Genomic DNA, 27,431 nt, shown 5'->3' with positions numbered 1-27,431 from the left:
AAGATACTGAACCCAAAATAGCTCCTGTATTTCTAAATATGACTATTTACTTCATACTGTCACGTGTGTTTATTTAATTCTGAACTCTTTGTGTCTGTTTTATTTTATTTTGTGAAGTGAAAGGATTTGGAATTTTGGCACAAACTCGCAGATGTCAGCAGCTTCAGTCAGAAAATATTTGTATCTCTGCTCGCCTTCAAAGCCCTGTATCAGGCAAAAACACTAACTGTTCCTGTCATACTCACAGGCATTGGTGCTGTTGTTTCAGATTCCATATCCAGCAAATTCAGCATTTTCTTGCCCACGCTAACTCTGGCTGACAATATGTTCCTGGGGTCAGGGCTTCGTGGCTGGGCTACGGAAGGAACTGGTGGAGGGAAAGAAGTGCAGGTCTTTGCAGCATGAAGGTGATCTGGACCAGATGGTCGCCTCTCTCCTCCAGATGCACTTTACCTTTTCATATCTGCCGCTGGCACACAGTAGGACTGTAACAGATAGGGCCTTATCACAGCCGCTCTGTGTGTGGAGGGGGTAGGTGGGAGTGGGACCTGCAGTGGGCCTTGATCCAGCCTGGCGGATCCAATACCCCAACCCCCCATGACACACTCACATACACAGATGCTGCAGCTCTGCACTGCACCAAATTTTAAATATCTGATCTTAGGCTACTGGCTTCAAACTTCCCACCCACTTGCCTTCTCATGGTCCCTAACAGGGAAGGGCAAATACAGCCAAGAAACAGACTTATCTTGAGAGGAGATGGATTTAGGGAATGGAAGACTTTGTTTGTTTTTGCCAAGCAACACAGAAGCCAGGGACTCCTCTGCTGCTTCCTCCTCTTAGCTCAGGTTACTCTACCTGAGCACTTGTTCTCGTGTTGCCTTGCACCTACAGGATATAAGTCTCTCCTTTCCCTCACCTCTTTGTATGACTTGATGTCTGAGAGATTTCAGGGTCTCATCTGTGATCGAGTCCCCTCAGGCCATGTCTATTTTCAGCACAGCCATTAAGAGTTATTGAGATAATGATAGTATATCTGTCTGAAATAGATGCATTTTCTCTTAAGGATATGTTTTTTCTCACCCTGAAGGAAACCTCACATCCATTAGTCAGTATCAGGAAAGCAGTTATGTGGCATTTCAAGGCAGACAGAAACAAAATGTAATTTTTTCTATTTTTCACTTTTTAGTTTCTAGTCTACTTGTCATTAATGGACAGTTTGGTGGTGAGAGAGACAGTGTGGCAACCATATTTACTCCATCCATCACTGAATCCTAAGCAAAACACCCAGAAAATCACTCCCTGTATTGCATATAAATCAACATATGTATTGCAATGTTAATGAAAAGTACCACTGACTGGTATCAGTGGTAATAGTAAAATGGTGTATCAAGTGAGATGTAGAAACTGAAAAATATAGCTTAAATAAATAGGACAAATCTGTGGGAAAAACATTTTGCATACTCATTATATACATAGGTATACATTTACCAGTACTTTATTTAAACATGAATTGATTTTTGGCCACTTGGAGTCAGCGCATCAAGCTGTAAGCACAACATTCTCATATTATGACCTTATAAAGTTGATATACTGCACACGCTGGCAAACCGCAGACACAGAGCAACATTAGCATTCATTGGGAGTTGGGTTTCAGGCCACCTGTCGAATGCAAGTCCAGTTTTCACTCTCCTTTTAGCTCTGGTTTTGTCTGAGAAAAATATCTGGGTCTATCTCCAGTGAATCTGGAGCCAAACAGTGAAGTTTTGAGCCATAAAACCAAAACAGAGAGCTGAGGGGAAATGCAGAGTTGGGAGATGATTCATCACAGTGTCACCTTTTACATTACGCATCGGCCTTTTATCCATTGTTAACATAAAATAATTGATGAGTGCAGCCATAAGCACATTTATCTGATGTTACATATGTGGATAGTACTTTACTTGCTATGGAATATATTTTACATTGTCATTCCTTTAACTAGAAAATAAACAACAGCGTATTTTTTGTTCCATCGAGGCTTTGCAGATTTATATTCTGAATCACTGGTTCCCAACCATCGTGTGTGACCCCTCATAGCCAAGCAAAGGATATTTGTAAACCCTCAAAAGAAGACTTTTTGAGTGTTTCATAAGAAAGAAGCAGAGATATGATGAAAAAATAAATAAATAAATAAATACATATACCCAGAAATGTTTTTTCCCCTATACATCACTCCCTTCAGAGGAGGAGGCTTCTCAGGGGAGAGCTCCCGGCTACTGTACCTGTTAGTCCAGGATATCCCTGCAAAAGCCCTGACCCTCTACATCAAGAAAGGGCAGAGGAAAGGAGCAAAGCCTGGGAAATGACATGCTCTGTTTACTAAGCTAGCAGAGAAACCTAGAAGAAATAGAGCAGAGAGAGCGAGGAATACTGGCATGAAGAGCATAGAGAGCACCAGCTCCCCAAAAGGCCTCCGGGATGGCGAGATGAAACAAACAGTAGATCACAGGAGTTAGATGAAGAGGCTGAGGGCGGGTGGTATATATCACGATGCAGCAGAAGGGAGGAGAGCCAGTAGTGGTATGAGGGAGCCCACACGTTGTCACTAATGCACTATTGATTTCTGCCACTGAAAAGATTCGCCCGCATCCTGAGTCCTCTTCCATACACTCATGGCTGCCAGCTGGCCTGGACTCTGACTTAGGACCAACGTTTAGGGTTGAGGTTAGGATCAGGATTAGATTTATTTTTGGGGAACCCTGAATCCATGCTTCAAGCAACAGTATGAAATCCATCTTTTATTACGAATCCCCGCTTCTAGCTACACTGTGCTGAAGTCAGGGCAGTCAACAATCTTGTCATTGAGAAAAGTTGGCCTATTTCTCCCGCTGAATCAATTGTGTCAAACACTTGCTGAAACCAAAACTTCTCATGGGAGGACAGTCTGAAATAAAACATTACCAAAGTTAAAGTTCTGTCTTTTATTAATGTAAGAATTACGTAAGCGTAATACAGTTGACTGCAGATGTGTGATCTAATGTTGAATAAGTCTATAATAGCATTAGTTCTACAACAGCAAATCATTATATGTATCAATGAAGCTGGCACCACAGAACTGAACAGACTCCGGCAGATACAGTATTTTATGTGCTAATATTTAAGGATCTCTCTGGGATAAGCATTCAGGGTGAGGGAATGAATCAGGTCCTCTGTAGTACAGTAATAATGTGTGTTATCCTGTAGGGGTGGGGGTGGGGAATCAATACAGCATAGTATCGCGTATTTTACGTGACAATATTGTATCGATACACGCTAAGTATCGACCTTTTATGATATAAATTGTGCATAACAATTTTACTTTTTGGTACCTTAATAATAGAATCAATTAATTTGAAATCAATTCACTAGAAAAAGAGTTTTCCTTTAGGGACACAATTTGAAGTTGGAAAAAAGGTAATAAATCGCAAAATATCGAAATATGTTTAAAATCACAATAATATCGTATCGTGACACGATGATTCTCACCCCTATTATCCTGCAGCCTCAACAGAACAGTAGCTCAGGTGTTACCGCTACATATGATGCAGCATTTGCAGACAATGAAAAGGCGCATTGTTGGCACATTTCACTTTGTATGTGGTTCTAATCGGTGCATCTTGGAAGTGTCAGTATAGAAACACAGTAATGACTCTGTTGTTGTCAGTGGTCTCCAGTTTGTCTGCTGGGCTCTGGAGTTTCACCTGGGGAATTCATTAGCTCGAGTTGTCAGCTGCAGTCAGACTTGTATTGTTTGTGGGGCGTTTAGGCTCTGTCAGTGTCGCATTCATGACCAGCTGCTGTTGGTTTGCAGATTTCCCATTTGCACGGTGTAAGCACTATGTCACTTTGTAAATGGCAAAATCTGCATTGCCTTTTTGGCTCCAGTAAACAAGCCCCAGCCCCGGTGTTCCTGCCAGCTGAGCAGATCACACACTACAGCCAGAGATACAAGAGGAGCAATAAGTGAGACCAATCTGTGCCCTCCCAATCATCTACTCTCGCCGCACTTCACTTCTCTTGTACGTGCAATATCATCTGAGGTCACCATGGCTCCAGGTTGCAATATCAGAAAAAAAAGAATAAAAGACAGAAAGCAAATGAAGATCTGAAAGACTGAATTCAGAGACCAAATTGAAAATCTTGGATGACCTTCTCCAGATGCCCTGGAGGAGGAGGGTCGTGGAAAATAGTCTAGTTCGCTCTCACCGATCGCGCAATCTTGATCAACATCACCAGAAAGCAGACTGTTAACCGTTATTCACAGCGAGTGGAGGTGGAGGCGGTGGTGGGAGGCAGAAAATGTTAGATACAAATTTGATTAAAATGCATCAGGTTTTGCCTTGGCCTTTTCCAGGGAAAGATGGTGTTATCATTTTGTAGAATAGGACCGCCTGAGTTATACAAAGCATTATTGATGGCACTGGAAGAAAGCTAACGAAAAATGACAGAGACAAACATAAAGATAAAAGCCCTACTATCTCTCCCTCCTTCTCTGCTGCACTTCCCCACCCCTCCTTTCCACTTTGGACTCCTCTCCGTTTTTTCTTGAGTGTGATAAAAGCGGGCAGACCTATGACTCAGGTTCCCACCTCACATTCTGATATGAATTCAGGGAGCTGAGGCCGTCCCCTAATCTCTTAATGCATGTTCCCTCGCCCTTGGCAGGGTCATGGGAGAAATAGATGGAGCCTTATCAGCTTTTATGGATTTATGGAGAATTTCTCTGCATTGGGGGATCTTTTTTTTTTTTACACCAACTGTGTGTGTGCGTATACAGTATGTGTTTCCATGCACGTGTCTGTCCTCAAGGATGTTGAGTAAGGTTATCAGAGCCGGTAATATCTTTATGAATTTGATCAAGTTTCTAATTACTGCATCAATCATGTTGACTTTCTCCATCAAGCTAAAGTGAAAAGAGATGCTGGGCCTGTTTTGACAAATCTGTGCCAGTGTGCTAACCTTCAGCAGCTGATCTCTCTTCTCTTACTGTCTTAAACCATACTTTATGGCTTAATGTTTGGCAAAACTGTTTGTTTTGTACTTAATTACATTACAAGTCCTATGCTTGCCTGAGAACAACTTTGTGTAATGTGAAAGGTGTCACACATAGTGACAAACCCATAGAGAATTTCTACCCCAACCTCAGCTTTACAAAGACCTTTAGCATCTTTCAGCTTATTATTTAGGTTTTCTGGCCCTCGACTTTACTGTTCAGTCACTTAGCTTTTGTCAAGCTCGTTTACAGGAAGCTTGTCAGCAACACAAGCTCCAATAACAAACTGTGCATTACCTGCTGAGCACCAGCAGACAGACGCAGTAAGTGGCTAGCTAGTTAACTTAGCGGAGCGTTTAGCGGCTTAAGAGCCAGATATTTTTTGCAGAGGCCAAAACAGAGCAAGTAAAGAGAGTGAATATCAGACATACATTCATCAGGTGGCTATTAACACAACTCAAACAACACGTTATTGCTCTGAATCTGCTGGATGTTTAAATAGGCAACAGTATGCTAACAGACTTTATTAGGCATGTACATTAAACGTGTATGATGTTCAGCCTTTTGTGAAGTTCTGCTCCCAGCTGACTGAAATTATTAACACTGCTTTAAAGACATAATGAAAGTGACCATTTTATACTTTTCGGTACACTTTCTGTGACTGAAGAACATTGAATCTTTACTCTTATTTGAAATTAAATCCGCCTAGAAGAGAGCAGACGGCTGTAGTCAGTGGAAGTGACAATAAGCTGCACTCAACTCTAAAGGATTAAATTGTTATTTAGTAACCTAATCGGTCCAGCTTTTACTCACAGCTTTTACTTCCAATAATGGTTCAAATAATTTTCCATGTGATAACTCAAATTCCATATACACACATTGCCGGTGTATCAGGTCCACCTAGCTTAAACTAATAGAACAGTGCTGCAGTAAATCCTACATGATACATGGTTATAATGTTTTCATGGTTTTTGTTTTAGAGAGGTGTTGTTTCAACTGTACGGTAATTTTAGAAGCACCTGTCAGGCTACACAAACTGAACATTATAAACTGCATGAAAGTATAAGTTACTGCAGGGCTTTTGGATTAGACTGCGTTACTTTCACTAGGCGTACCTAATGAAGTGAGTTCATCTTAACATAACATAGTAACCATGAATTTTATAAAAATCAAAATGTCAGTGAAATAAAAAAAAAGTAAAACTGTCTTCACACTTAAAAAAAAGCAAATGTAATGACTGCATTTCCTTCAATGGTCAGCTGTTTGTTTAAGAATCCTCACACTCCAGCTAGCTTATAATACTTTAAATTTATAAATCTATAAAGTTCTGTTATCTTGGTCTGGGGATATTTGGAATGAATTAGAGCTGCAATGATTTTAATTCACATAAAATGTGACAATTTATATTATACTACATTACATTACATTAAACTGAATAATCTGGAGTTTTGGACTGTTGTTTTGGACACAATAAGACATTAAATTACAAACTCTAAAATATTGTGGTTACTGTTACCTGTACAGAATAAAGTAAGTAAAAATAAGACTAATACAGTCAATCTAAATGTATCTTTAAATCTCCATATACACAAAGCTGTGTGTGGATTCTGGGAATCAAAAGCAGACTGGAGTTTACAAAAACAAATATGCTGTAGAGTCTGTATATTTTTGGTTTACCAAACAGGTGAGATGCTTAAAGAAGAATATAATGAGAAAAACAGCATTACTGTAGCTGAGACTATGTTTCTTCACCGTCTCTCCTTCACTCTTCCCTATACAATCCTGTCAGAAGGACATTTGGAGACTTGCCCTCCAACAATGAGGGGGTCCAGCTCTCATAGCTGAAGAAAAAGCAATTTAGCCACAGACCCCCCCCCCCCCCCCCCCCCTCCCCTCCCTCCCCCGAGAACTTGCACATCAAAGAAACAGCGGTGGCGGGGGGGTTGGGGGGGGGAGTGGGGGCTAAGCCAGAGCCTGCCCGGCTTCGCCTGCGAGCAGGTGAGGTAGTGAAAAATATCAGCTTTGTCCAAGAATACGGCAAGATCTCAAAGGACAGCAGCTGCTTGTTATCACAGGATATTCCTGGCAGTTTGACGTCTCATCCATGCTTCTGGGGCAGGGAACAGACAGTGGTCAGGGAGGCTTTGTGACATGATTTTAAATCTCCTTATAACCAGGTTGTCCGTGGATCTGACCTGCCTTTCGAACTGTCTCTTTTTTCCCCCTTTTTTGATTTCTTTAAACCTAGGGACTGATGAAAGATATCAAAAGTCCCTCTGTAATTCTGACAGAGCAGAGTACACAGAGCACATGCCAGGCCTCAAACTAAAACAGACTTCTGGTTGTTTTTTTGAATACCAAATGATGCAACTGTATCACGTGGTGAGACATTACTTGATAACTACACTTCACACTTGTCTTCGCCTGCATAAACAGCTACACTCTGAGGGAAAAGTCTTTTTTCAGAGCACATTAAAGAGCAAAAAGACCGTCTGCAGTTTGTCATCAGCATGCTACACTCTAAAAAAAACCTAAACTAAAATAACAGCGGCAATTACTTCCTGGAACATTTCTTATCCTTGATGAAAATGAGTCCACACATCACCTGTTAATGAAATACCTTCACGGATATTTTTCTTTGATGCATGGTGTTTGCCTGCAGTTGAAAACGGCAAACAGATGGCGAATCTTTGTGTGCAAGTGAATCAACTTGCTGTTTATGCTTGCGTAATGTTGTTTGCATTTTGGACTGTTTGGATGAAAAGGAGCTGGTGGAGGTTCTGCAGAGGATTAGGAGATCGAAGGAGTGTAGGCGAGAAAGGAGGCAGAGCAAATAAGGACAAAAAGAAAGTGAGACGATAGATAGGAGGGGGAGTGATGGGACACTTGAAAGAGGATGCCACTTCTCACTCATGGGAAGGTCAGCAGGACTTGGACCGGAGTCTGCTTTTGGGCCTGTAAACTGTGTGTGTGTGTGTGTGTGTGTGTGTGAAAGGAGAGTGTGTGTGTGTGCTGATATGTGTCCTGCGTGTCAGTGTGCGAGTATTACAGCCATCTCTCTGGTTTAAGCATCCCCTCAGTTGCCATTATGGCCTAATAACCGTGTCAGTATGATTAATGGCAGGAGGCAGGGCTCTGATTGCCCTCTTGCTCAACTACAGCACCTAGGCAACTACACTACCCACGGTCCCGCTGTCTGCACTCGTCCACCACGGCCATCTCAGGCAGCAGCGCCCACCGCACTGGATGCGAAGGTTGTATGTGCAATTCGTCTCTCCTGCTAGCAGCATCAAAGAGTCTATCTGGTGATGATGATTGGAAGATTAGAAGTCAGGGAGGAGACCATGTGATCCCCAAGGCCACGTTAACCAGGCCGAAGTAACAAACACAGACAGCTCACTGCCAGTGGTGTTGTCTCCTAATGTTTGTCTTCATCACTGTTTAACATTTGTTTATATAATGTTACTATGAAAGTTGAGAGCATCTCATTTCCTGAAGTTGATGTATATTGCTAAATGGATGAATTAATGGATTAGCTGTTTTTCCAGTGGATTTAAAATTCCATTTAATTGTTGACTTAGGAAATGTCTAAACTTTTGGCAAAATAGTACCCAATTTGGTGTTCAATTCAATTCAAATTTATTTATATATCGCCAAATATAGCCAACCCTAACTATGAGCTTTATCAAAGAGGAAAGTCTTAAGCCTACTCTTAAATGTGGAGATGGTGTCTGCCTCCTGAACCCAAACTGGAACTTGGTTCCACAGGAGAGGAGCTTGATAGCTGAACGCTCTGGCTCCCATTCTACTTTTGGAGACTCTAGGAACCACAAGTAACCCTGCATTCTGGGAGCGCAGTGCTCTGGTGGGGTAGTAAGGTACTATGAGCTCTTTAAGATAAGATGGTGCCTGACCATTAAGAGCTTTGTAGGTAAGAAGAATGATTTTAAATTCCATTCTGTATTTTACTGGAAGCCAATGCAGAGAAGCTAAGACAGGAGAAATATGATCTCTTTTCCTGGTTCCTGTCAGAACACGTGCTGCAGCATTCTGGATCAGCTGAAGAGTCTTAATGGACTTTTTCGAGCAGCCTGATAATAAGGAATTGCAGTAATCCAGCCTAGAAGTAACAAATGCAAGGACTAGTTTTTCTGCATCATTTTTAGACAGGATGTTCCTGATTTTTGCAATATTACGTAGGTGAAAAAAGGCGGTCCTTGAAATTTGCTTAATGTGAGACTTAAACGACATGTCCTGATCAAAGATAACTCCAAGATTCCTCACAGTGGTGCTGGAGGCCAGGGCGATGCCATCAAGGGAAACTATATCTTTAGATAATGCGTCACAGAGGTGCTTGGGCTCCAGAACAATAACTTCAATTTTATCTGAGTTTAACATTTAGCTAACTGATGAGTTTCATCTGGCTTAATCGATAGATATAACTGAGTATCATCTGCATAACAATGAAAGTTTATGGAATGTTTCCTGATAATATTGCCTAAAGGAAGCATATATAAAATTAACAGGATTGGTCCGAGCACAGATCCTTGTGGAACTCCATGACTAACTTTGGCGTGCATGGAGGACTCATCGTTAACATGTACAAACTGAAATCGATCTGATAAATAGGACTTAAACCTGTTTAGAGTGGTTCCTTTAATGCCAATGAAATGTTCCAGTTTCTGCAATAGGATCTGATGTCCAATGGTATCAAATGCAGCACTAAGATCTAATAAAACCAGTACAGAGACAAGTCCTTTGTCTGATGCAATAAGGAGGTCGTTAGTAATTTTCACCAGTGCTGTCTCTGTGCTATGATGTACTCTAAATCCTGACTGAAAATCCTCAAATAAACTATTGCTCTGTAGAAAGTCACACAGCTGTTTGGCGACTGCTTTCTCAAGGATCTTAGAGAGAAATGGAAGGTTAGATATAGGTCTATAGTTGGCTAAAACATCTGGATCAAGGTTGGACTTTTTCAGAAGAGGTTTAATTACAGCTATTTTAAAGTGCTGTGGTACATAGCCTGTTGATAAAGATAGATTCATCATATCTAGTAGAGAAGTTCTGACTGAGGGTAAAGGGTAAAATTATGATTATGAATGAGAGATAGTGTGTGTCCATATGACATGTGACAAGGTTACATAATTATTCCAGCACAAGTGGAGACATAATTTTATTGCTGCTTTCCATCCAACATGGCATTTGTGTTGATATTTTAATAAATTAATTTGTCTCTTCTAACCCACCTGTGGGGTTTTTTTTATAGAGAAGGACAAGACATGCAATAAGGACAGGGTGTGTTTGAAACAATCTGCTTCCGTCAGCTTTTATCGCCTTGTTTTTGATCTTCTATTTTTTGGATATAGCAACTTATCCACAATCCAGCCGAGCGTTATTGTTTGTTTATGTTTTTTTTCCTCTTCTGTCAGTGTGTATTTTCCCTTTGAGTAGTGTTTCCTGTTGCGCTGCCTCCTGTGTTGAGGGTTAGGACTTTCATTCAAGTTAACGTCAGTTTATGGTTAGGCATTGCAGGAACCTGTTTTACTGAGAGAATCATTAGTTGATAACAACCCTTATGTTAGGATCAGACCACACAATCTGAGCCTGCAAGTGATCTAACAAACAAAATTAAGCACCGCACAGTTTGCTGTTTTATTGGGTGCAGTGTGTCACAGTGGAAGACATTACATTCATTTGGCTGGTACTTTTCTTGAAAGGGACTTGAGATATGTTTCTGCTTGATGCAGTGTTCCCTGCAAAAGGGCTCCCGCTCCAATAAGGACGTTTTAACGTATCTTGCGTTGAGCACATAGACCCTGCAAGTCGTCATGGTGCTTAGTGATGCACCTCCAAATTTTTATATCTATTGCACACTACACTTTTATTTCAAGATGGAAGTGTTCAAAATATAGTTACTCAAGGTCAAAATAAAGTCACTCCAGGTCTATGAGTATGTGCATATCCCTCTAAAGGGCTTTGCTATTGGTTTTGCTCAAACACTGTACAGTACAGTAAACAGATACTGATTCCGGCACATCACTAGCATCACTTTTGTGTTTTCTAGTTGACTTCTAGCTTTTTCACAGAATATTTTGTTAGTACGCCCCATGAAAGAACAATGCACCGTAAATGCCTTTGTGCATGCTTGTTGCTCGTGCACCATCTGTGGAGACCCATGCCACGGTGTCTCGCACGCAAGTATAAAGAAACCATTACAGTAAGTTCAAGCCTCTCTAGGAGCAAGAGTTTTATGTGGTCTAAATTATAATGTCTTGGAGTGTGTTCAGTGCTACAGTAGAAATGCTTAGAAATTTTTATTATTATTATTATTATTATTGACAACTGGTTCAGCCAGCCTGAAAGTCTTTCTCTGGCCCCTCCCGCTCTACAACCTTTGCATGTCAGGCTAGCATGTTGTAATGTGATCCAGAATTTTAAAAAAGCAATGAGTATGGAAGAAAACATTTTATCATCAAGGATCTACAAAAATTAGCATTTCATGTTGAAATAATATGCGTTGTTTTTAGTTTTGAATAGGCATCCACTTATGGCATGCAAAATATGTTTTTGTTCAACTTTAAATTGAGCTTCCTAGTTCTGTGAAGGCCACAGTCAAAGGCAAAGCTCTCCCAGTAATGCCCCTCCCTCCACAGTGGCATTCTTCTCGTGGCCAGGGGATCTCTGCTGTGCTGCCGGATGAGAGAGCCAGCAGTGACTCTCTGAACCTCAGTCCAAAATGAAAGCCCAATCTGACACCCAGCGCTGCTGCTTTGAACACGCCAGATCTGAAGCAGCGCTGCAAAACTGATGGAAACCCTGCAAAAGCGGGAAGCAGGGAGAAGGGGAAGCACAGACCAAATACAGACAAATAGCCAGAGAGGATCACACAGATATTCTGAGTAACAGCATTGAGCCTGTCAACTTTGGCTCTCAGACTCTTTTTCGGGAGTTTAAAAATAAAGAAGAGCCAGTGGTTGAAAACTAACATGACATATATATCCTGGGCTGAGGTGTTACAGGTGAAGCCCACAGAGTTGGATCTTGTTATTTTTTTACATTTCAGGTCACTCAGGGCAGTCTGGCAGGTGGAAATGCTAAAATTGCGGCTATTTGTGAAGTGTATGTAGGTAGAGCAGCTGCTGTTCAGAAGAGAAGAGTCTTTGCTTGGCAAGGTCGTTCCGTTTTGTTAGAACTTAACTGTCAAACTGCTCTCAGAAAGAGGTCTATGAGAGTCTGCCAATAATAATTTAACTGTAAAATGAGCAGTGTTTGAATTGATTGAGTGTTTGGAAAAAAAATATACTCTACCCTTACTTTCCGTCTTCCTCTCCAGGGTCCTTCATGATGGTCAATTCCTCGCAGCATTTCGGGGGTCAGCGGGCCCAGCTGCTCCTGCTCCCGCTCAGCGAAAACGACACCCACTGCATCCAGTTCAGCTACTTCCTGTACAGCCGCGACGGCCACAGCCCCGGGGACCTGCAGGTCCACATCCGGGTCAACGGGGGGCCAAAGGGCAGCGCTGTGTGGAATATCTCGGGCTCCCAGGGACGCCAGTGGCACCAGGTGGAGCTTGCTGTCAGCACTTTCTGGCCAAGTGAATACCAGGTGAGAGCCTTTACACAAAGATATGAGGACAGCATTGCCCTTCAGTGATTACTGCCCCACCCAACACCAAGGTCGAAGTTATGTGTTCATATACTGTACATAATCAGTCACATTTGGTGGAGAAATACAGTATTGCTTAGTTTAAAAAATAGCATTTTCTCAATCACCTTCTCACAATAAGCGATGGCGTCCTACATGCACACAAAATAATCTGCCAGTTTCCCTTTGTGTATTTTGTCCGTGCACTTCTCACTGGTTTGATGTGGGCGGGGCTGCATTGGGAAAATGTGATGTCAAGTACTCCATGGACCAAGCAGGATACAGCAACATTTGAATCAACATGTGATGACAGTTCTCGGGCTGTTATGTTATGTTGCCAAAGCACTGTCAATCAAATCTAATCAAACCACGGCCACATAGCCCTTATGAAGCAGATTAGCTGGGTTGTTTGTGTCGACTCTCAATATATGAAACTTAGGAATTTATTTCAAACTTCAATTTTGATTGCGATCTAAATTAAATAAACCCCCTCAACACATCTTAACAAATGAACAGCTGTAATGCCTCCTCTTCTCTTTCATTCCCTCTTATATAGCTAGCACTTCCCTACTTTCTCTTGTTCAGTGAGAAATGTGAGCTCTAGCTAGGATTGGAGATATATGAGATATTCCGGTTTTGAACTGCCCGTGGGAAGAATGTACATGTGAGAATCTGTACATTCTTGGTTAAAAGCCATGTGTAGTCTCTTTTCTCTTTCGTCTCCTCTCTTCCTCTGTGTATCTCACTGGCGGACCCGACTCGCAATGCTCAGGCCCGTTAACAATGCACAGATTTGACTGACTGAGCAGAATCACATGAGACGATTAGAGTACATGCGATTGGTCTGTGAGTTTCCTGTGCCGCTGAACGAGGACAGTAAATGCTAGAAAAATTGCGCATTTTAAAATAGAAAAGCTCCGTCACGAGGTAGTAATTCTCAATAATAGATCGGCTGTCCGGATCCGGAACGCGGTCCGCCTATCAGTGACCTCTGCAATAGACATTGATAAACTGGATCCAAATAGGGCTGCAACTAATGATTATTTTTATTGTTGATTAAAATTATTAACCGTGATTAATTGGTTATTAAAATATTTGGCAATCAATTTAATTGTTACAACTAATCTATTAACCGTTGCAGCTCTAGACTCAAACAAACAGCGTAGTAACCCACACATACCCCCAACTTGTTGTCCAGAGTCCAAAAATGGCAAACTGGATCTCTCAAAACAACTTGCAACACCGTCAAATGCCCCCATTATTTCAGATTCATTCTTATTACATGAAAGAGGAAGAACATTTGTAGCTTGAAGCCAGTTTGTGAGGGTTGGGTCAGGGTTGCTGTGTTGAACATTTTACCAGAAAGCCTTACTTAGAAACTGGGGTGTAAAGTTTTGAAGACATAGGCATTAACCAAGCAGGAAGGATCTATGGAAAGACGCTATAGAGTTGGATTATGGGAAATGTAGAATCCGGTGTTTTTGGAGCTTGACCTATACTACAGACTGAAAGTCAGATCCCTGTCTCTGCATTAATTTTGACCTTTTTTTTGTCTGTCTCTTGGGAATACCCCTTCAAAAGTCAAACACCGTCTTATCGGGAGTGCTGGCATCATTAGTTGAGTGATAGCTAAGTAATAAGTTGATTGACAGAAATTGTCATTTTAAAAACTGATTTTTCATTTATGAAGTAAAGTTATCACACATTCTGGTCACAGTTTCATTCCTTCTGAATATAAAATGAATAAATTTGATATACTACTCAGACTGAATAAAACATCAGTGTGGTTTCTGAGAAATTGTGATGGACATTTCCATTAAATGTGATATTTTATAGAATGAATGATTAATCAGTAATCAAAAAATGATTCACATATATTATACAGATATATATAAATAATTAACATCTTTCATTAAGTGTTAATCTTTTTAAGTCAGTGTCTACCTGTCATATCATGAATAATGATTCACAGTGATTGATTACAGAGCATACAGTAACATGAGTTGAGATAATCAAGATGATTACTATTGGGGCTGAGCATTAATTCAATAAAACTGTTGGCTCTGTGAGTGAAGTCATCTTGTGATGAAATCGTATCATGTTTCTGTTTTGTAAAATTAGATAAACTAAACAAAATTATTATTCTGTTTTGGTTTTCGTGTATGAAGAGTTTTCAAGTTCAAATTTGTTGTCACTCCCCCAATGTATTAAAAATATACAGAGGTGTGAAATTTTGTTCCTACTCATCCCACGGTGCTACATATATGACAGACATGACACAGACAGTAACTACAGACTATAACTATTACTACTACAAGTTCGAGAAAATTTAATATAAAGAAAAATATAACTGTTTGTTAATGTTCAAGAGTTTTTCTGATGCCAGCTTCAGCTTCATTACTGTGCACCACGACATTGAAATGAACATTTGATGATATTTTAAGCCATGCTTTTGGCATGGCTTTAGGGACAGCAATGACAGTTGGTCAGTCCTCCACTTTGGTCCAGAAATATCACCATAACAACTACTGGATGGGTTGCTATGACATGGTCCCCAAAGGATGAAGCTCACTGACCTTGATGATCCCTTAACTTCTCATCTTGAGCCATCTTCTGGTCTAGAGATCAATTTGTCCAATACTTTCGTCTATGATCTCCTGTGTAGCTTCCACATTGTGTGATAAAATTATTCAATCATGTGCTTCTTTTAGACTTCCCGAATGTTATCAGACTGAATGAATCAAATTCTGATGCTGAAACGAGTCATTTTGCAGGGGTTGTGACAAAAATAAATTAATCATTCACTGTTTTACTGCCACTTCTTTCCCAGTGTAGGTCTCTGTTGAAAAGTCTTTTGGGGCCAGTGTGCATCATGAGACAGACCCAGAAGTTGTAATTCCAAGTTTTGGCCACTATGTCAAATTAGCTTCAAATCACAGCGCACGCCCTGGGGGCTTGATATTAGCGCTCTACCAGCTAGTTGCTGCCCCACGACAGGCTTCTGGAAGTTGGCCAATCAGATGAAAGGGTGATTTTAGGAAGGGGGGCATTAAAAACACAGGAGCTTAAATGGAGTGTTCAGATAGAGGGTGAACAGAGGTGCTGAAGCAGTGTTTTTTATTTAACATTAAAGCACGTAAACTTTATCTAGAAGACACCCAAAAGTACCCAAAGTATGAGCCTAAAAATGAGCATAGTATGGGGCCTTTAAAAAAGTTCAGGCGTCACACGGTAAAGCACTAAACTACTAGCTGCCCTTTTGAGCTGCTCAGTGTTCACCCAATACTGACCACATGCAAGAACTGCATGTTGCAGCTGTGCCATATATCACAGTGGCTCAATAGCTGTATAATTACAGTGGCCGTGTGTTTGCATTGTGTCTTTATTTATTGGTCGATTTAGCTGCATGCTGCAGTGTAATCAATAGCTCAGTTTGATGCCTGTATTGTCGGTGCTGCATTATTAGCGCTGCTGTGTAGCTTGTAAGATTCTGATGACTGGATGCAGCCCTGCATCACCTCATTATGGCCAATAATTTATCCCCTAATGGTCTCTTTCTTCCCACAGAGCCTGCCGCCTACAACCCCCCCCCCCCCCCCTCCCCCAACACACACACACACACACACACACACACACAACATAACACACAACGTCGTTAATGAGAAGGCAATGGCTGGTGTAAGGGATTGTAGAAGCGTGGGTCCACCAACAGTCAATTGACCTCAATTCCATGCGACCCTCACTGCGGGGGAGCGGGCCTGGTATTTGCTTCCATAACCTTGGCGCACCCTGGGCCCCATCTCAATAAATCAAGAGCCAGTTAATGAGATTAGAGGGCTGCACAGATCAATGAGGACTGCCCGCGCTTTACCATCCTCAGGTCTCCTGTCCTGAGCGGCTCTCACAAACAGCCAAACTGATTTAAAGTAATGATTTTCTTCCCTTCTGTATGGACACAAGAAGTTTGTCTGCACCGTAGCAGAGGAGGAGGTGGAGGCAGGGGGGTGGACGCTGTCAGAGGGGGAAGCTGAGTTGTACAATCAGACACGTCAGCCGAGGTGGGGAGTTTGCTTTGCGCCGCAGTGTTTACCATTTGGACAGGCGTGCATAAGCAATGTAATCTACTACTCTGGTGATGTATGTCCAAGGTGCCTGAGTGATGAGAAGGCGCTGTTCGCTAAAGTCCTCCCGCCAAGCATGTAGACACAGAACAGATTGCTTTATTTGTCCTATAAACCTGGATGATCTCAGCACGTAATGAAGCAGGTATAGCCATGCAGATGAGTGAAGAGGCTTTAACATAGGCCTGATGGAACAAAGTGTGTCTATCTGCTGTGTAAAGAGGGACAGGAGTTGGCCCAGAGTGAGGCTTGCTGTCTCTTTTGAGTGTTTTTTGCCCTGGGAACAGTTCCCCTCTCCTTGCCAGCTCCCACCGCTATGGCTCGAAGCTCAGCGCAGGCCCCACAGGGCTCCACTCGTCTATCCAGTCCCATTGATAAAGATCACTGTCCAGCACTCCCAGCAAACAGAGCAGCCCCTGCAGGCCGCAGAGTAGCAGCTCCAAACTGTGAGAGGACTACCACTTCAGAGAGCTTGGAGGAGAAAGTGTGTGTGTGTGTGTGTGTGTGTGTGTGTGTGTGTGTGGGTGGGTGGCTGCTGGTGGTAGTGGTGGTGGTTGAGATTAAATTTAAAAAAAGAAAATCTAGTACCCAGCGAGCATCAACACCCCCTCAGGGAAGACAGACTGCTACAGAGATATGTTGGACTGTAATCAGAGGTGTTTGTTGGCCTTTTGCGTTTAGGGTTTCACTGATATGAGATTTTAAAATTCAATGCCAATATTTCTGGGTTTCACAAGTCGATTGTTGATCATGTATTTTGTGCTCTAAATGAGAACATTTTCTCAATCATACAATATAGACAGATAGATAGAGAGATAGATAGATAGATAGAAACTTTATTGATCCCTGAGGGAAAATCACGGGAAAAAGCGATCTCAGAAAGACAGTTTTGCAGTTGCATTATGCATTTGAAGGTTGTATTCAGGCTGTCAAACTGACTCAAACGGACACGAATAAAATGAAAAATTGAAGCTGAAGCCTACCGATCACACAGTAGAAGTGAACCACCACATCCCCCGACGACTGAGACAAAAGACAACAAGCTAGAAAGCGACTCCTTTTGCATTAGAGTCAATGGAGCGCAGCCATGAAACTGTTGGACCTCAGTTAGAGCAAGACCTATACTGCGCTGTGATTGGCCAGCTGTGTATTCGGGGTGTGGCTTAGCAATGGGTCAGTTGGTCAGAATGGTTAAATGGCCATTAAAGATGCACTCCTGTGATTTAGTATTGCACGTCCATAAAGTTGGGTGGACTCACAAGAGACAGATTTAAAAAGAAGAAGAAGCTAAAATTGATGCAGCAGACTCAAACCCACAAAATGCTGGATCCTGTGTTTCCCATAATGCAATGATTATCATCTCTTCCTCATACTCTCTCTGCCTTTTTTATATGACCACAGCTTCCAAACTCCATGCCCCCAATTTGAACAGTTTTTCTTTGTAAATGTTGTTTTCTAAGCCCAGAGAACCCTGATGACATCCCCAGACTTGGGATAGCCTCTCTAGAGCCACAGAAGAAATTGTACAACTGTATTTACAGGCTAAATGGTAGTTTCCATGAAGAGAAAGCTGACCTTTATGTCTAAAATTTATAAAATAAAAGAGAGTGAATAGTAGACTTGCACTTGCTGGGTGGGCATCAACATGATTTAATGATACTGCTGCTAACTGCTAGATGTGTAAATAAGCCACTGCTTGCCATCAACCTAAAAGGTGTTGGGTTCACAGCTTGTTTCTGCTGCCTCCAAGTGTCCAGAAAAAGAAGTTATAGAAGGTTGTAAGACATATAATAGTATATGTTCTAAAGCATGGACAGTGGAGCCAACAAACTACCTAGGAGACATGGTTGATTATAAATCATCCCCACACAATATTTTCAAGCATGTTTGATAGTTTGACCCAAAACAACAACAAATAAAATCATCATGATGGAGAGACCTCCCAGATAAGGATGAGCACTCTGAATGCAACTTAAGGGCCCCAACTCTGGCACAGCCAGGGGCAGCACATGGACCCTTCCGGCAGAGATATCTATCACCAATAAGTATCCATTGTTTTCCTCTTTTGCCTCTATTGTTTTGTACTAAGTGAATATTATGTTGACTCTATTTAACATGATTGTATCGCCTAATTCGCGTTACAGTTAGTTGTTACAAAGGTAAACATATATATTGAAATATGTGAGTGGTTTGGCTTGTTTGAACTCATACTATATATACTGCATATGTATATCTGTAGTTTGTATCCCTTGCACAGACAAATCTTGCTAAGAAAACACACACAGCATGCAAGCTTGAGCTATACTTTGCATTTGGAAGAGTTTGCAGCACTGATACCTATTAGGCTGTTTAAACGTGCACTGACGGACAATCTGATTCAATCCGCATGTGTCATCTGACCCAGGACCTAACCCCGGGTGATCATGGGTCAGACACTGCTTGACTTGGGTAAACAGGCTTTTCTATTGGAGACTGGACTTTGGACTGTCATGACCTTGAAGGACAGAGGAGAAAATGGATCAGACTGGCTCACTCTCTCCCTGTCAGCTTGGTTTTGGGAAGTACAGTATGTGTTAAAGAGGTGCTCTTTTGGAAACACTGCTTCTATCCTTTTTTTTTACTCTTCCTGGGTTCTTCACTCCGTGACCGCTTTGTCCTCCTTATCTCACCATCTTAATTCCCAGTGCATCCCCCTTCTTTCTTATCGTTCCTATCTATCTCTCTTTTCTACTAACCCATCACCTTATTTCACCCTGGCACTGAAGTAGTGTGGCAAAAATAAGGTTAGGTAATCTAATACTTTTGGTCTTCATAAGGCAACCAGCCCCCCAAAAAACAGCCCATACAAGCAGTCTGGCTCGTAGCTACAGAGGTCAGGGTGTTTTTTCCTGGAAATTTTGCTGACTGTAAAGTTGAAATTCTTAATATATTCATGAACTCAAGCCCTATTTCGGATACTATTTAGGGTGAGCATATTTTCTTCAATAGCCATTGTACTGTATTTACTTACAGTAATGACCTCTCTATATAGAATGTTTTATTTGTTCTGGAGGAGTCAGCCGTTCCTGCACTGGACTCAGATTGTCTACCTAAGCATGAGGGATTCAGAGGAAACTATGTGTGCAGGTGATCCAGCACAGCTTTATCTCATTTATGTCGGCCTCTGTGTTTACAGTTCAGCCTGTGTCAGAGCTGTATTAAGTAACTGCTAACGCAAACAGAACATCCTACTGCATAGAAAGTATTCAACTGACAAACCCGGGGTGGCTTTTAGTGGCACCAGCGATGCTAGATTTAAGCTTCACACATTCTCAACCATCAAGGTAGCAAACAGTATGCTGTACATACATTTACTACACAGTTGGAATGATAGCAGAACTACATTCATAAGAATAATTCAGTTGGCTTTTTTTTTTTTTATCCCTGCTAGAACGTGAATGACACTCTATGCTATCTAAAATGGAACTTGTGTCATTATGTGCTGGTGAACACTAAGTGTACATTTTTACATTTAGTAAATGTATGTTTTCAAAATGGTTGAAGTCCTGTGTTATATGCCTGTCACACTAAGTATGATTGGGGGAAAATGGCTTCTGAGTGAGCAGTTAAAATCCCAGCTCCAGCCTGCAGGGGCAGTGCTGAGTATGAGTTTTAACCTGCAGGCCTCTTGGCTGAAATTCAAATACACACACCAGAGGTTTTTAGATTTTTTACATGTTTTAAAGCATGACCTACAGTGGTCCCGTTTGCTTGCTGGTTCACTGACTGATGAAACAGAGGTCCACTTTGATGTAGTGTAAAAGCGCTTTGAGTGATCGGAAAACACTAGAAAGGCGCTATACAAGTACAGACCATTTACCATCCACTGTTAGGTATGCAACTGCTCACACGCACACGCTCACGCTCACAAAAAGAAAAACATTCAGCACATGCTCTGTTGTCCTCCAGCAGCACACAGCAGTGGAACTAGTGTACGCCTCACTTGATTTCTTTAGCCTGAAGAGAAGATGGCAGGCACAACTGCATGTCATATATTTCAATGTTTTACCGCCACATTGCCAATATGGATCAATAGTGTTGGCCTCATTCTAGCTCAAGAAATCAATTAACAGAACATTGTTTCAATTTTTGTTCACCACATTCTGCATCTAAAGACTGCATGTAAGTCATTAAAATTAATCAAAGTCCTTGTGAAGATGGATGGCCTCCACATATCAATTGAGCGCATTATCATTAGTGCACACATAAATAAATTCCGCAGAGCTGTAATGAAAACTAAAAGATTAAAATATTAATTACTGTGCAAATCTTGTTTTTAATACAATCCCTGTTACTGCCACCACTGATTTTATGTATTCACTGCGAGGCCCCTCGGATACAGTATGGATTTTGTTACTTTACAATATCAATCCTCTGGCATTGAATTTTATGAGCCAAACACCAGGCTGGGGGGCGCATATTAAAATGATGCATGCTTTTTACAAAGTGACTGTCCAGCTGCTTAACTGTCTACATTTGCTGCTCTTGTGTCACGGCTTGCTGCCTGATGTGGGTCTGTTTCTCGTGTCATTTCGTTTGGTTTCTGACGATGACACAGCGCTCCGTCTTGGGAGATGGCACCCTGCTGCTTCCAGTAAACTAAACCTTGATTCACACTTCACAGATTGTGGCTCCTGCAGTGCTACAGGCCTCCTTCTTGTTGCCCATTTTTGTTACAACAAAAGCCTGAAAGAGGCTGAAAGAAAGCTGGAGAATGGCATCACCTTGAACTGGATATTCTCAAACCCATCTCTAATATTTGTTGCAGAAATAGATTTTCCTCTGTGCCCACTTGTGTAAGTATTGGAAAAGGGGGAAACTTTCCTATCAAATATTAAAGATGATATCAGGCCCCATCATGACAAGCAATATCAGTGTGGCTTAAGCTTCCGCCCTCAACTTTCTATCTCCTCCTATGCAAGGTGTTCCACCACTATCTTTTCCTGTTTTTCTCTCTACATATCTTTTTTATATCTCCTTGCTATGGTGGCCCTGACAGCTCAACACACATACACTTGCAAATAGACTTTTAGAAAACAGACTGGTCGCAAAGTAAATACGGCAATATGCATAGTACAAGTGTAGGTTATAAGGGTTATTTGCACGGTACAATATATTTTAATAAAAATACCAAGTCAAAAGCTCTGTCAGTAGCATCCTGTTTCTGCTTTGCATGACTTATGAGACCCAATCAGAGAGCCAATCGTGATTGTCTGCGTCATCGTTTCTAAAGTCCTTCCGCACTAAAATGCTACCCGGAGTTTTAAAATGAAAAATAGGGTCAGCAGTGTTTTTTTAAACTTTCGTTTTAGTCTGGATGGGAGATGCGAACGTAGCAAAAGGTCTCCGTTTTAAAACCAAAATTTAATAGTGTGTATGGGGCCCTAGTGTATAGCATACACAACCTTTAATATGCTAAGTCAACGACGCTCCATGAGCCAAAACCATGGCAACAAATCACATGCCCAGGCATGATCAACACTTTTTGTGTCCCCTGGAAACTTTGTTTTTATAATTATAACTAATAAACTTTTTTGCCTTTATTTGCAGTGCATTTTGTTATACTACATACAGCATATGTTGTCAAATTGGTGACACTGTTTTCTTCATTTTGCTGTGCTTTATAAATGGGTTTTCTTTAGCTGCAGTGCACTGAGCTCTCAGGGCCACCACTCCAGCTTCACTCCACTCTTCATACACTGAGTACATTGTCTCATTTGCATTGTCCTGGTTTGTGTACGAACTGCAAGGGGATTCTACTGTAGCCATTTATATAATAGCTTGTGTCTGCATACGTATGTGCGCAGCCATTGGATGCCAAGGTTATTCCTCAGTGCCTGGCACAGTCATACTCAAACGCACTTTAAGTGAGGGCAGATGTGGAGGAGCTTAATGATGGCTCAAAGCGCGGAGCTGAGTGAATCGATGGTGGTGGGTGCGTTGACGCGTGATGAATTGAAGAGTTAATCGGTCAGACGTCTCTAATGGCCCGACATAGGAATGAAAAATAAAAATAAATAAATTAGTGGAAAGAAAGCCTTAGTCTGTATCCATCTGCCAAGGCCGTTTGTGGTATTGATTGGCCCTAGGCACTTAAAGCCTGATGTATTGTCAACATTGTAATCTATTGCCCGTCTGAGTGCACAGTCACAGTCGGACTTCCACTGGGCTTTGGCATAAATAACTAGAGTTAGTGTGAGTTGGTGAAACACTTTGGTCACCAGAAATACACACACACACACAGGTCCGATGTAGTATGCAGTTACTCCTTTCTCTGTTAATGCACCCAACCCTCAAGTTTAGAGTTTGTTGCGCTGCGGTGAAAAGTGAGGAGTTCCTTGTAGAGGAAATGTGCTGTGCTCTGCTGACTGTAATTACTGCTCAGATATCCAGAATGACATTGTGGCACTCTGGGAGGCCTCCCGATTCACTTTGAGGCTCTGCGTGTGTCCGGCTCATTTGGATGAGTGAATGAATATTTAGGATGTGTTTAAGTGCTCCTGCAGCTGCCGGATGGATTGATAAAAAGAACAGTAGAGAAGGCGAGAGTTATTTGTTCATGTTTTGTGCACTGTATGGCTTGATAAGATCTCTGAAAAAAGAGCAGCCAACCCAAACTGCTTCCATGTTTCAAACTGGGAATATATTATGAAATATAAATATTATTATGTCAGGGGTCCACTTGAGCTATATATACGTATATATATATTCATTTTCTCTTAACACATCTATTTGTGTAGTTTTTGACACGACCTGTCCACTACCAGACTGTCTAAGAAAAGGAATGGATTGTAATAAGAGTTATAATGCCTAAAACTAATACTATGGAAAATGCCATGGGTGTATGTGAAATTAGCTGAGTATTCTGGGTTTTAATTTTGCCATCTGGTGCACTATATAGGCTAGTCTTCTACCTAGAATCCCCTATATAGTATGCATATACTGCGCAGTGAATGGTTTTCAGATGTTTGATGTGTTGAGTAATTGTTCTCTCAGTGGTTTTAATCATACAATTGGTTCCCTGTTGGAAAAGAACACATATTGTTTTGAGGAATTCTAGGTGTTTGTTTGTTAGGTTAGACCTAAGGTAAGAGTGTTCATGCTCATCCATTAGGCAAGAGATTATAAAGTCAAGTCAAATTAATTTATATATACATATAACAAATCAAAAATTTGCCTCAAGGGGGTTCACAATCTATAAAACATAAGAGCACCCTCTTTCCTTAGACTTTGTTTCGGAAAAGGATCCCCCCATAGTTTGGTTAAGGTCTGTTTAATGATCAGGGTAGGGCAAATAACAACTGAGATTTGCATTTAGACCAGCTATGTGTTTTATTGTTGAAAACTGGATTGCAAATGTTAATTCCCATGTCTACGATGGGAACAAAGGTTTAACCATATAGTATATCTAGCAATCTATAAACATTACGAAAACCAATGTGATCACTACACACAACTGAAATGAAGTGTCACGTGGCTGCCTTGCAATCCGATCTGTTCAGGCCTGTCAGGTGTTGGTGCACAAATTGGTTTTTGTGCGCCTCTATGATAGTTTTCCCTCTAAGGTCCATGACTTTTTACTAGAAAATAGTGTCTCTAGAGTGGTCTTATTTTTTTCTTCTGAGGAGCCTAAACCAAATCCTGATATTTCCCTGTTGGTGGTTTAAAGAGATGGCCATGTTTTGCTAATACATACTGTTATAGTTGTGATTAAAATAGAAACATTCCTGATTACTGTTTTAATGACAAAATCAAGTTTTACAGTGGAGCTTTTATTTTAAATGGAATTAATGAAATATCTGTGCATTACTGTTGTTGACAGCCGTTTGGACTCCCATCCCCCTAATTTCCTACTTTGGCAATCTTCTTGCCACTCAAGATCTAATGGTCTGTACTCATTTCATTTATCCATTGTCTCCACAGGTCATCTTTGAAGCGACCATTTCCGAAGAGAGACAGGGCTACATTGCCTTGGACGACATTGTGCTGCTCAATTACCCCTGTTGTAAGTACCCATTCCGCACTGCTGGTAGACTACCTGTTGACCTTTACTGAAGCCCTGGGAAAGGGTCCGGCAGAACAACGAAAGCCGGAAACTGTTGAGCTTCCTGGAGCTCAATAGTTTCCCGGAGGTGACTGAAGGCTATGATGCAATCCTGCTGACAGGGGGGCAACTGAGGTGCATATAACTGGTACCTGTCCGAGTGTCACAGCCACAATAGCATAGCAGGAGGCTTCTCTTTTGTCCTGGCAGAATGCCTGACCTTTACCTGTGATCGCTATGCTCCCAGCCGGGCGCTTTTAAAGCTAATGTGATGTTACTGGCAGGAAAAGGACAGCTAGTGGTTGTTCTTTGATCCTCTCTGGGAGTTATTCTTTGTCATTACTGGGATATCAGGCAGTTGAAGCTTTATGAGTGCATTATGTTCTGTTCTCTTACGGTTACCATTATACCCCCCACTGTCCTTTGGTACTAAGGCTCTGTGTAGATGTAACACCCATCATAATAGACCCTTTTCTTTCACCGCTGTGCTGTTTCCAAGATGATTAGCTCTATTAGATGCCATAGACAGAAGCTAAATCTGATCTGATTGGTCTGCCGGACCATCATTGTAAATGCTACGTTGACCCATGCTGACTTCCAAAAAGAGATAACATGTTGCCAGAACAGAAAATAATATGATTCAATTGAAAATGGGATAATTATTGGTCTTTTTTTAAATACTAGGTTCATCCATTTAACAGTTATCAGTTTGGCCAATTATTGTTTCCCAACTGTGATATAAACAGAGTGTTAGATTACATAATTAGTCTATAATTGGTCAGTTGGTCTACACTGGTTGTTAATGTCATTAACCTAAATCGAGTATAAGGCAAGGCTTTAATTAGATTCCACACATATATAGATTATTATGTTTTTGCTAGAGTCTGAAATATATGTATGCTGAGTTCACTGAGGGTGTTATGGCATCATAGTGGTCTCATTTCAGTTTCAGAGGCAGAAATGAAATGAAAAGCTGAAATCTTGTGATGTTTTAATAGTCTTGTGGCACATATAGTAATTGCTCAAATTTATATATTTAAGCTGCACTAATCAGTGTTTTTATATTAACAGTGGATAAGATGACTACAACATCTTTCACATGACCAATAGTCATGTGTACAGATGCTGCTTGTAGTAATAAACCTACAAAGGGTTATCTGCAAACTCTACTTAAACTACTTAATTGTTTTGGCTTTAGGGCCCACAGAGGGTTTTTCAGCGAGAAAGCCCACTGCCCTGCACCAAATGGTAGGCAGGAAAAGTTTGAGACTGTCTGGTGGAAATAGTAGAGATTTAGCAACATGTGACAAAAATCTTTTTCTCAGGAGAAGGTGAAAACTTAAACAAAGCTAAAAGGAGAGCATATAGTCTTAAGTTAGTCACATTGCCTTCACTCCAAGTGAATGCTAATGTTGTTCCGTTGCTGCTGTAAAAAGGCAATTGTTTGCTAGCACATCAGCCCATAACAACTTTCAAAATGTCATATGTTGTGTTTTTTGTAACTTTTCTGCTCCCCCAATGTGGCCAAAAAGAAATCAATAGATATCCGTATTGCTGTTGTTCTGAAACCTAGTATGTCTGTTAAACATTGCTGCTTAGATCCACGCTGGCCCTGTGAGAACACTAATATTGTTTTTTAGCTGCAAAAATGTGGGAAAATGTTAGTGAATGAGCTCATGAAATTCAGATATCCTTTTTCTGGCTCTACTGAAAAACCAGGCAGGCTGCATGTTATAAATCATTGACTCCTCTTTGGGAAACCGACGAAAGAACTGAAATAACCCTTTCTAAACACAGAGAGAATCTATTATTTATTCATTTATTTGTTTTTCTTACCCACGCTTATCTCAAAGTTTGCCACTTGCCCTCTGTCACCCTATCATCAGTGGAGAAGGATGTGTGGCTTTTGGGTAGGTACCTTTGCCAGGACCCCTTGATACGTGATGGCTGAGTTTAGCCTTGGAGCAGATGGTGGCGTTTGGACCCTCAACTTGCCTTTTAGCTCACATTAGGGGGCAGTGTCCCTGCCAGGCGCTGTGTGATATATGTATACCATAAATACTTCACTCGCAGAGCACAATTGATGTGTACATGTGCACAATCACGTATTCTTTTGTACCAGAGCAAGAGCAGTCAACCTTAAAAACACACACAGCCACACAAAGATGTAAGTAAACATTAGTAAGCTGGCATATATTTCCCAAAAGGCAACACGAATAATAGTATGGCCCCTTAGGAAAGATTCAAGTCAAAGGTAACTGCTATTCAGATTGTTTGACATTTGTGTTGTTTCCCTCTGGAGTCCATGTCTTTATTCTAAACACGTGTTGTTTCAGTCAAGCCCAATCCCTCCTGCATCAAGAATAAGAAGCCGCATTACTAATTTAGAGAACTAACATCTCAGACAGTCGGAATACATTTGAGACGCAAATTACCTTGCCTCTTTTTATGTTTAGCAGTATTAATTAAGCTAAACAGGTCATACATCCACACTACCGGGCTTTTAGATTTTAAATTAAAATTTTTCAGTAACGATTAATGCAACTGCCTCATCCTCAAATGACTT

The 27,431-nt window shown here is 41.2% G+C and overlaps 1 protein-coding gene across 4 annotated transcripts in view; it reads left to right on the top strand.

Moving 5' to 3' along the window:
- ptprua (protein tyrosine phosphatase receptor type Ua) overlaps window positions 1–27,431 on the top strand; it is a 193,611-nt gene that overhangs the window by 85,325 nt on the left and 80,855 nt on the right. For all 4 annotated transcript variants that reach the window (XM_038724919.1, XM_038724918.1, XM_038724917.1 and 1 more), the window contains exons 3-4: window positions 12,351–12,622; window positions 24,745–24,826. In XM_038724919.1, coding sequence (XP_038580847.1) covers window positions 12,351–12,622; window positions 24,745–24,826 — 354 coding nt within the window. The remainder of the gene's footprint in view (window positions 1–12,350; window positions 12,623–24,744; window positions 24,827–27,431) is intronic.

Source organism: Micropterus salmoides, unplaced genomic scaffold (assembly GCF_014851395.1).
Source record: "Micropterus salmoides isolate LMB-PRFRI ecotype aquatic unplaced genomic scaffold, ASM1485139v1 Ms_hic_scaffold_17, whole genome shotgun sequence".
Lineage (NCBI taxonomy): Eukaryota > Metazoa > Chordata > Actinopteri > Centrarchiformes > Centrarchidae > Micropterus > Micropterus salmoides.
This window is presented reverse-complemented; position numbering and strand designations above follow the sequence as displayed.